The 11,596-nt window shown below is 42.2% G+C and overlaps 1 protein-coding gene across 2 annotated transcripts in view; it reads left to right on the plus strand.

Moving 5' to 3' along the window:
- Positions 1-10,933, plus strand: part of RNLS (renalase, FAD dependent amine oxidase) — a 105,447-nt gene extending 94,514 nt beyond the window's left edge. For both annotated transcript variants that reach the window (XM_063307464.1, XM_063307465.1), the window contains exon 7: positions 10,653-10,933. In XM_063307464.1, the coding sequence (XP_063163534.1) occupies positions 10,653-10,805 (153 nt within the window). In that variant the 3' untranslated portion in view covers positions 10,806-10,933. The remainder of the gene's footprint in view (positions 1-10,652) is intronic.
- The last annotated feature ends 663 nt before the right edge of the window (positions 10,934-11,596 follow it).

The raw sequence follows: 11,596 nt of genomic DNA on the forward strand, positions 1-11,596 counted from the left end.
ATCAGTGGTTCCATCTTGCCCCCAGGCCCGGAAGGGAGGGAGGCTTAAGTCATACTTAACTGTATAGGTAATTGAAAACGAATTTTCTGTCTTTCGGACACTGTTGTTTTGTTCTCCTGTTACCTTGGAGGAAAATCAAGTGGCTGCAGTGACTTGAAATAGAGGTAATATCATGTTCTGCCAACTCAAAGGATGTGCCTAGCCCTGTTGGGAAAGGCCCTCAGCAATGCAGCTGAACAGCTATGGGCTCTAGATTTAGTGTTATTGCAGCAAGTAGGGCAAATTCCCTTAGAACGAACCAGTGTATTATTTGGTGGTAATTAGAATTTTGTTGTGGAAAGGAGTACCTTTTAAAAAGCAAATAGAATGATCATCTCTAACGGAAAAATATGAGTTTACAAAAATGAAAGGGATTTTATCACCAGATCACTGAAATCAGAAATTGCTGACCACTTAGCAAAGATATGTAACTTGTCCCTCAAATTGGGCTCAGTTCAACAGGACTGGAAAGAAGCCATTTAAAAAGGTGGGGGGAGAGTCCAAGGGGGGACTTGAGAAATGATAGACTGGTCAGCTTAAATTTCTGGCCAAATTGGAAAAGTTTAGCAAAGAAAAAGTAGCTAAGCATATAGAGGAACAAGCTTTGCTGAAGGAAAATCAGCATCAGTTCTACAAAAGTAAATCCTGCCTCAGTGACTGTCTGAAGATACCGGAATATCGGCAGGCATGTGGATGGATGTGACTCTCTCTACTGTATATTGTATGCTTGGACTTTCAAAAACTCTCTGACAAAGTTCTTACCAAAAGTTATTGACTGAACTTAAAAGCCATGGTCTAAGAGGACTTTTTCTTTAATGCATCACTAACTGGTTAAAAAACAGAATGGGCACTTTTCTCTGTGGAAGGAAGTATGAAGTGGAGTCTCTGAAAGATCTGTTTGTTCATAGATTATCTTGACTTCAGGATGTGTGATAAACTGGCTGAGATGTGGATGATACCATACTATTCAAGGAAGAGAAAACTAATATTGTCTGTAAAGAGCTCCAGCAGGATCTCTTTAAACTGGATGAGCAGTCAACTAAATGGGAAATGCAGTTCAGTTTTAGTAAGTAAGAGCCCGTTTGGGGTAGTGGTTAAGGCTCCAGGCTAGAAACCGGGAGACTGGGAGTTCTAGTCCTCCCTTGGGCACAAAGCCAGCTGCGTGACCTTGGGCCAGTCACTCTCTCTGAGCCCTAAGAAGGAGGCAAAGGCAAACCACTTCTGAAAAAAATCTTGCCAAGAAAACTGCAGGGACTCTTCTAGGCAATCACCAGGAGTCAAAAAAATGACTCGAAGTCATCCTTCTAACTTCACAAATACATTGAAGAGTGTGTTACTGTATATAACTAACCAGGAAGAAGATCCTGGTGTCAAAGTGGATAGCTCAATTAATATTTATTTATTTATGTATTTGGCTGCCCCAATCCAGACAACTCTTGGCAGCTTTACAAAATTAAAACTGCAATAAATACGAAATGACTCTAGCAATAAATAAAAAGTCTGTCCATTCTGGCAGCAAAAAAACCCCATCCAAATTCCTTACAATTCCTGGAGCCCGTCCATCCATCTAACCCAAGGCCTGCAAGAAAAGCTAGTTTTTGAAAGAGTGCTTGAAGATGGACAAAATGGGAGCTGTGCAGATCTCCAAGGGGATATTGTTCCAAATGGCAGATGCCGTGACAGAGAAAGCCCACCTCATGGTCCCACTAGACTAGATGATTGCTTAGTTGATGGGACCAAAGCAAATAATCTCTGCTGGCTAGCATAAAACAGACAGACTTTATGAGGATAGGCAGTCCTTCAGATATCTAGGCCCTTTGCCATGTATAATAACTAGCACCTTGAACTGCATGTGGAAGCCAAATGATACCCAGTGCAGCTCGCACAGCAGAGATGTTAAGATATAGGCATAGCAAGGTTTGCCCATCACTGCTTGTACCTGACCTAAACTGCAATCTAACAAGTGCTTCTCATATGTTATATTTAGCCATGTAGCTTAGTCCTGCCCACACTGAATTCTGCCCACACTGTCAGCAGACCTGCATGGTTTCTGTCTGGGAACTTCACCAGCCTGACTTAGAATTGGCAGAACTGAACCTGGAATCTTCTGCAGGCAAAACATGTGCTTCATGTGGGGGGACAGCTGAGACATGGTGTTAAAAGCATCCTTAGATTTAAATGAAAACCATAGTCACAATGTGTCTTTGTGTATGTAAGTGATTTTTTTAAAGATGTGCAGCAGATGGGAAGGGCATGTAAGAGATTGTCATCCACATCATAACAGGAATGAAAAGATTTGATTTCTACCTCCTTGCTTCAAATGACCCCAACAATGCAGTGTCTACTTTTTGCATTTAAACAAAGCGTGCATATTAAATACCAAAACCCATTTAAGTCCACATTTACTTTGGCCCAAAGTGACATGCTTCAGTCACTGTGCAGTGCAATGCATGCATGTACCTGGGAGTAGCTCTCAGAGCATTAGGAAGGATTTTCTCCCAGGCATTTGGAACACAGAATTGCATCTAAAAGAAAAGAACCTGTAAATATATTGGTCAAGTAGGTATGCTTGTCAGGGATTTGGGACTAGCTGATTTAGTGGGAGATCCAGGTATTACAATGTTGAATATGTGAAAAGGGCCCAAGATCCTGGAATTTTGTGCCAAGCTATGCAAGTCTTTCTCAGAGCTTCAGAGATCATAAATTGATTGATTGATTGATTGAATGAATGAATGATTATATGCCATCAAGTTGGTGTTGCTCTTAAGGAACCGTATAGATTTTCTCCATGACAATCTGTCCCTAACCTGGTTTTTCAGGTCTTCCAACGGTGCATTTATTGCCACTGTAACTGAATCTATCCACCTTGGTGCTGATCATCCTCTTCTTCTCTTTCCTTCCACTTTTCTCAGCCTTCTCCAGAGAGCTAGGTCTTTGCGTAATGTGTCCAAAGATACTTTGAGCCTAAGAGATCAAAAATACCATATCCTTAATTTCATTGCATGGTTGAAAACAATAAGCTCTGCATCATTTGTGTATTTATTTAATTTATACCCCACTTTTCATTCAGGAACTTAAGATGGCATACATAACATTCCCTCCTCCCATTTTTTCTCAAAACAATTCTGTGAGGTAGGTTGGGCTGGGAGAGAAAAATTGGCCCAGGCACCTAGCAAACATCTGTAGTGAGGATGGGCTTGGACCTGGAACTACTTTGGCGTTATAGAAGAAAGAAATTGAATTGTAATAAGCTAGTAACCTAAATAACAACTGAAATATGTTTTTAGTTTTAGATTCTGTCTTCTGTAATGATAACTATGGTGAAATTCTGCTGCTGTTGCTAATCTGTTATGATCAACACAATTCCCTTAAGGTCTTGCTTTGGCTCTCAGACACATCTTGTTGGTTTGCACAATATTAGTTGCCACAGTGTAGTAAGAGAAGCATCTAAACCTTTTGACTATTGAGATGGAGGTTCTCTTTCTTTAGCAAACCAGCTAATTGGCAGCACCTAGCCAATCCTGGCTGTTCTTGAGAAGTTCAGCAGGTTGGAGCTGGTTATTACTTCAACAGGAATCTACACTGCAGCCAACAGTGGAAAGTCAAACTTCTTGGAAGAAGTCAATAGCAAACCACTTATGAATTGTTACCAAGAGAACAGGAAGTCACCAGGAGCTGAGCTCAACCCAAGGGAAGCTTTACCATTTTTCCTTTTAGCAACAAAGCAAGCCCTAGGTTCTTGTGGCTGCTGCCAGCTCCTCCCAGGATCTGATAAGAATGAAGAGTTGTGTGAACAATAAAACTCAGTGGAGGTGGGGGGGGGGAGTTTTGCTTACGTCTTAGAAGTCGATGCACTTACATATGGCGGCAGCAGCAAATGTTATTGAAAGCCCCTCTTCATATTAATAGGAATTATAAATGTCAAGTTATGTCTTATTTTTTTCAAATTCAAACATACAGAGGCTCCAGAAGCAAGGCAGAAATAGGAAGATAAGTTATTTACAAAATGAGATACCCTCATTTTGCCAGCGATGGACTAAAATTCACCACACAGAGGTCTGCACTTAAGTGTGCACACACAAAAAAAGAAAGAAATGGGCACAGGATGGGGAATACCTAACCTGATCATTGTATCTGTGAGAAGGAACTTAGGGGTGTAGTTGATCACAAGCTGAACATTAGGAGCACGATATGGTTGCAGGAAAAAAAAAGGCAAATGTAATTGCAGCCTTCAATTAGTAGAATCGTGATTTCCAAGTCAGAAGTAGTAAGAGGACTGAATTAATTTCTGTTGATTAGACCTCATCTGGAGTCCTGGGTCTGCTTCAAGGCATTGTTCATTAATAGGGATGTAGAAAGTTTGCAAAGGTTTGGGGAAGGGATGTCAGAACAATGTTCTACAAAAGGAAGATTTTGTTTTTTTATTATAGAAAAAAAGCAGATGGAATAGGGAGAAGCATACTATGATTGCTGCTGTAGGAAAAAAAACTTAGGTTTTGCTGTTGTAGAAGGCAATACTAGATTACTGGATTTATGTCACAAGATGATCTAAGAATGAATGGGTGGTACATGAATATTGATTGAATACAACAGTGACTAGTATAAAACAAGGATGTGCGGTGGTTTACTTGTATAGAGAAAATGAGCGAGGATCACATTGCAAAACAAATATATAGAGGAAGAGGAAATTTGTTGAGAGAAAGGGGATGGCTAAGAAAGTTGTGGTTGGATGGAGGCAATGAGGTCTTGGAAAAAAGAGATAAGTTTAAAGAGTAAAAGGTAATGTATGAAGCAGGCTATGTAAGCGTATCTCCCCCATTTGAGGTCTTCAAACAGAAAGTTGGATGCTTGAGCTTTGTGGTCTTTGTCTCTTTAGAGAATTAGATGAGATGAGGTAGAGAGCCTCCCTTCCAACTCTGACTTATTCTTTTCTCTGTTTTACATGCTTCCTCAAATTCTAAAATTTTAATACAGCTGAGTAAAAAATCCCACCTGGAGTTAACTTGCATGGACATCTTTTGCATATTCCTCCTAGGCACTGTCCTAGTTGCCATGTTTCTGCCCATATCTTTGGAGCAGCTACGGCTTTAAACTCTGCAATTTAGCACTGCCTTACAGTTTAAGGAAGAATTCTCTCCTGCCCCACAATCATAAAATAACTCCTTCAGGCTATTAACCAAAGGCTTCTAGATCCCTACGGTAGTCACCGTATTAGGTGTCAGTTGAATACTGTGGATGATTCATCTACCATACTCTGTACCCTCCAGAGAGGTAGCTTTTTATATGGCCTTAATTGCCCAATATAGAATCTAGCAGGCCAAGCCGATGACTTTAAGCTGCCAAGTATCAAACTGTTTCCAGAAGCTGATTTTTCCTTTGTTAAAGAAAGCTGGCTTGCCAGGAATGGAGTTACACTTTTCTTTTTTAAGTCCCTAATACAGGTTAAAAGATGCTGATATGCAGGGAAAAGAAAATTTCACTGCCTTTCTGCAGTCAGTTCTCTGCTTTGCCCATTAAATAAAAATAGGTAATGCAGAGAGAGAGAAAGTTCAGTCTTGTCCAACAAAAGTGGAAAACATTGTTGGTTCAGTCTTCTCTCAACCATGTTCTACCAGAAAATTATAAAAGCAAGAGGAAGGTGTAGAGTTGAGATTGATAGAAACATGGTTGAGAAATATCTTTGTTTCACATGGGTTTAAATCTCCAAGACCAAATGACTTGCTTCCTGTGGTAATGAAATTGATGAACTAGCCAAATTAATGAAATGAGATGAAATCGATGAACTAGACAAGCCCATATGTAGTAACTTTAAGAAATCCTGGAGCACTGGTGAAGTGCCAGATGACTGAAGGTAGGCAAATGTTCCAATCCTCAAAAAGGAGGAAAAGAAATATCCGGGAACTACCAACCAGTCAGTCTATAATCATACCTGGAAAGATTCTAAAGCAGCCCATAAAGAGATTTATCAGTAAGCAACTTGAAAGCAATGCAGTAATGTCCAGATGGATTTGTCAGAAATAAATCTTGCCAGATTAAGCTTACTTTTTTTATTGAGTAGATTGTGGGAATGCTGTAGACACAATATATCTTGATTTTAGCAAAGCATTTGACAAAGTATCCCATCATATGCTGATCAGCATGCTAGTTAAGTGTGGGCTGGATAGATAACAATGAGGTGGCTACATAGCTGGGTCAAAAATTGAACACAAAGTGTTCATCAATTGTTCCTGAAGAGTTCCTCAATCTCAGAGAGGGCACAAGAGGGTGTGCAAGAGGCACAGTGTGGGTCAGAGAAAGGGTGTAAGGGGGTGCGTGAGAGGCACAGGGAGAGGAGGGTGCACAGGGGTGCGCAAGAGGCTTGGCACAGTGCAGGGAGTCAGGCCAGGGAGTGTGTGAGAGGCTCGGTGCAGGGGGTGCACAAAGGCATGTGGAGGGGAGGGTGTGAGGGGATACATGAGAGGCATGGTGTGGGAGGGGGTGCAAGGGGGTGCCCAAGAGGCTCGGTGCAAATCGGGGAGGGTGCATGAAGGTGTGAGGGGGGATGCGAGAGGCATGGCATGGATCAGGGAGGGTGCACAGGGGTGCACGAGTAGCATGTTGTGAGTGCAGAGGGGCTGGGGGAGGGCATGCAGGTGGGGGAGACTTATTCTACAACCTTGCAACCTTCCCAGCCAGCTTCCCCATTGACTTTCTAGGGAAGCTAGCAGGGAAGGTTGCAAATGGCGATCACATGATTGCAGGGCACTGTAACCAATCATGTACAAACCGGTTGCCAAGTGCCCAGATCATGATCACATAACAGTGGGGGTGCTGGGATGGCCAGAACTCCCAAGGACTGGCCGTAACCATCATTCATTCAGTGCCATTGTAATTTTGAATAGTCACTGAACGAAAGGTCATAGGTTGAGGACTACCTGTAGTGCTATGTATACCAGCTTGAGCTCCTGGAGGAAAGGTGGGATACAAATCTAATAATTCAATCTTTTTGGGATGCTTTAGTTCAGATGCTGCAAGGATGTCTTGGAGGGTGGAGGAATCAAAAAAGTCAAGATGGCATCTACAGACACAATTGAACCCCCTCTCTTTTTGTGTGCCTCACAGGCATGTGAAAAAGGTCCAGGGCTTTGATCACACAGGTGCCATCTGAACTTTTTCTGTCTCCTTTGTGGATGCCCCAAGATGACTACACTGAGCAACAGGTTGGCATTGAAGGCCTAAATAGGACCAAAGGAAACAGGAGATGGACACCAAGGGCTGTTGTGAGTAGACAAAAGGTGTCTACTCACAACAAAGCTAAGGTGGAAAACAGCCTGGGAAAAGGGAAAGAATGATGAAGACAAAGGCTGCAAAGAGCTGCATGAGCTTAGAAAGATTACAGGAGAGTGAGCGTAAGAACGGATGAGTAAATCTGTCCCTTTGCCTTTGGGTTTGCATGTTTGTAGCTGAGATGCTTCCCATTTGGTTGATGGAGTTATTTGTGATGTTTGCTGAGTTGCTTGCCCACAAAAAAGGAGAACAAAATTCTCACCCATCTCTGGGCAGAAGAGACTGTTAACGCTACTCTTCAGCAGCAAAGGGACAGAGCGGTATAAGGAAAGCTGTGGTTAAGGGAAAGGATTACTGGGTTGGTATTTGCCTGCCCTTTCAGCTGCAGTCAATTTTGCTGGGCAGATTTCTGTAACATTCCCACTATTTGGTAAGCATCTAAGTTTATCTCAGTCAGAGATAAACTATTTGCATATCACTCATTTGATCTCTTTCAGTAGCTTTGATAAGAGATAGTTAATGCTTTTGCCCTGTTGACATTAATCTGTGGATCTGTCCTCTTCAAAAGCCCAAATTCCATATCTATAAAGATGTAAACAACTATTTCCAGTTGCATCAGCAGTAATGGCAGTCTGTGTTCCTTTTTATTTACACTGTATTCTTCCTTCTATAAACAGGCCAACTGATGCTAAAAGGAATCTGCTCCCCTCCTTTTCCAACAAAATTAAGTCAAAGACAGAAACATGTCAACGTCTATTTTGCTTGGAATAAGGCAGTACCATTTCTCATTATTTAAGCAATTCTTTTAGCAATGAGTTACAAAGTAAGGGATGTACGTCCCTTGAGTTTGGGCTCCGTACTTCCCCTTCTTGTGGATTGCAAAATGTTCTTTGCTGCCGCTGTTCCTTCCTATTGCTTCTTCCCCCACCCCCAACCCAAATTTCTTCCTTAAATAATGCTGAATGTACAAATTTGAGCAGCAGCAATATAGCAGATGGGGAGGGAGAAGTGGAGACAGTCTTCTGCACTTGCATAATCGCTGTAAAGGTCCTGTATTTTTTTTTAAAAAGGCGCCTACTTCCCTCTCCTTCCCTCTCTGCCTTTTGCATAAGTGACTTGGAAGAGGTTGAAGTGGGCAGATACATTCATGAAAATACATCAAGTTGTAATGTAGTAGGCAAAGGATTTTCTGACATTTGTCCAAACCAAAATGAGAGACTGAAGACCTGTACGCCCTGGATCAATGAGGGAATTAATATTTATTTATTTTATTTATTATTAAATTTCTCTGCCGCCCATCTTGTATATGATGACTCTGGGCGGCTTACAAAGAATAAAAATAATATGAAAACATATAAATACAATATAAATATAAAATTCAAAATGGACAATGAGATCTTACCCTGGCACCCTCATGGGTCCAACCACCCCCATGAAGAGCTGTCGCCCCTCCCATCCCAGTCCAGGTGGCATACTCAAGTTTTTACTCCCTTCTAAAAGGCCAGGAGTATGGGGGCCTGTCTTACCCACGGGGGTAGCTTGTTCCAGAGGGTGGGTGCCATGGCAGAGAAGACCCTGCTCCTGGACCCTGCCAATCAGCAATCCCTCATGGACAGGGTCTATAGCATGCCCTCTGCCTGACCAGATGGGACGGGTCAATGTAATGGGGGTGAGGTGGTCCCTCAGGTAATCTGGCGCCATGCCATGTAGGGCTTTAAAGGTGATAACCAACACCTTGAATTGGACCCAGAAGCAAACCAGCACCCAATGCAGCTCGTGCAGCAATGGTGTTATATGTGCCCTCCTTGGGGCTCCCAAGACTGCTCGCACGGCTGCATTTTGCACCAGCTATAGCTTCCGGATAGTCTTCAAGGGTAGCCCCATGTAGAGCACATTGCAATAGTCTATGTGGGAGATAACAAGGGCATGAGTGACGGTTTGGAGGGACTCCCGATCCAGGAAAGGGTGTAGCTGGCACACAACATGAAGTTGCGCAAAGGCCCTTCTGGCCACTACTGCCACCTGCTCTTTGAGCAGGAGTCGTGAGTCCAAGAGGACCCCCAAGTTACACACCGGGTCTGTCTGGGGCAGTGCAACCCCATCCAGGACTAAAGATGGCAAATTCCTAGGAGCCAAGGGACCGTTAACCCACAGCCACTCTGTCTTACCAGGGTTCAGCTGAAGCCTGTTGTTCTCCATCCAGAGCCCCACAACCCCCAGGCACTGAGAGAGGGTGGTCACAGCCTCACTTACGTCACCTGGGATGGCGATATATACTTGAGTATCATCAGCATACTAATGATACCTCACCCCGTGGCGACAGATGATCTCACCCAGCAGTTTCATGTAGATGTTAAAAAGGAGCGGAGAGAGCACCGAACCCTGCCGTACCCCACAGAGGAGGGGCCGAGGGTCGGATCTCTCGCTCCTGTTGACACCGATTGGGATCAGCCCTGGAGGAAGGAAGTGCAAAACCACACCACCCACCCCCAACTCCCTGAGCCGACCCAAAAGGATACCATGGTTGATGGTATTGAAAGCCACTGAGAGGTCAAGAAGAGCAAGGATGGGTGCACTACCCCCATCCCACTCTCACCAGAGATCATCCATAAGTGTGACCAAAGTGGTTTCCACCCCATATCCAGGCCTGAAATCCAACTGGAAAGGGTCCAGATAATCCGTTTCATCCAGGATCCTCTGGAGCTGCAATGCCTCCAATATGTTGTGGGAATGCCCAAGAGAGATCCATTTACCTCTCTCCAGAGGATTAAATTTAATCCCAAAATAGACTCAGGCATGCAAATTTATTTCCAATGGTTAATAGTCAGGTTGCTGCTTTTGCTTTGTCATCATTTAAACTCAGAAATTATTGTTTAAGTAGTTTATCATAGCCCTAGCTTTATCTTGTTTTAATCTCTTTGTATCTAACACTGTTTATTGCTCTATTTTCTTTTGTTATTTTCTTTTATTGTATTTTATGCTATGTTACATTGTTATGACCTATGTTTATAACAACGAAACTTGTTTTACTTTATAAGTAAAGTACTTCGTTAAGAGTCACTTCTTGAGATGGGCGGCTATAGAAGTCATATAAATAAATGCTCTACTGTATTAACCTAGTCTGACACAATTTAGCTTTATTTCATATTAGCCAAGATTGTCTACTTGCGGTTCCTATCCTGCACAATGCCAAAGCGTGGCAAAACATGAAACATTTGTTCTCATTGATATCATTATTAAAGCTGAAGCTGCTTCTTCCAGTTAGTATGTTTCCTTGAAATGCCATTTACCTGAACTTTATGAAGTGTAATTAGTAGCTCCTTATTCTTGTATGTATTCTATTACAGGTTACAGAAGCATACCCTAGAAGTCCAGGACAAATAACTCTTCACACAAAACCTTTTCTTGTCTGTGGAGGTGATGGATTTATTCATTCCAACTTTGATGGGTGCATAGATTCAGCCATAAGTGTTGTGAAGGCTTTAAAGGGCAGTTTGTAGGATTTTCATTGTTTTCTTCCCCAATATCAGTTTATTTTTATGATGAATTATACACTGATATACCAATGTATATGTGCTTGACCTACTCGTCCTCTGTTTTAAAGAAATAAATCATGGAAGTCTTCAAACATTTCACAGATTTATTGCAATAGTAGTGGATGTTGCTTATTTATTAGCCTCGCCATGAGGGCACTAATGTGATAACTTTTCTGGCTTCACAGGGTGTCAGGGATATATGAAGTATGGCTGTATTCCTTCTGTCTTCTCCCTGGTTACCCCCTGAAATCGTTGAAAATCTTGCACTATGTGAACAAAAGGGAAGGAACCTTTGATTATTTCCTTAATGATTGTAATCCCAGCCCTACAGTAATAAACTATCATGGTGGCTTTCTCTTTCTTATTCGCATGATAAAATTACAACTTTGAATGTTCAATTTATGATGTCCTGAAAAATGTTAGATTGACAGTTTTCTCTGATACTATTTTTCTGCAGAAGAGTAGGATGCATTGCTTTTCTACACAATTACATGAGAAAGACACAGAAGTTATATTTTGGTTATAATCTAGTTGCAGAAGAATGGGAAATGAAAGTGCTAACCAGGGTTGGTTTTAAAAAATCAGCCAAGTTCAGCTCAGGGCTGCCCATCTCAGGGCACAGACTAACAGATAAGGAGAAAGCAATTGTAAGACATTGAACAGGAGCTGTAGCACTGTTAGTTCTCTGTGTTAACAGAATACCACAAACTTTATGAGCTGCCCAGAGTCGCTCAGGTGAGATGGGCAGCAATACA

The sequence above is a fragment of the Candoia aspera genome, chromosome 6, assembly GCF_035149785.1.
Source record: "Candoia aspera isolate rCanAsp1 chromosome 6, rCanAsp1.hap2, whole genome shotgun sequence".
In the NCBI taxonomy this organism is placed as follows: Eukaryota; Metazoa; Chordata; class Lepidosauria; order Squamata; family Boidae; genus Candoia; species Candoia aspera.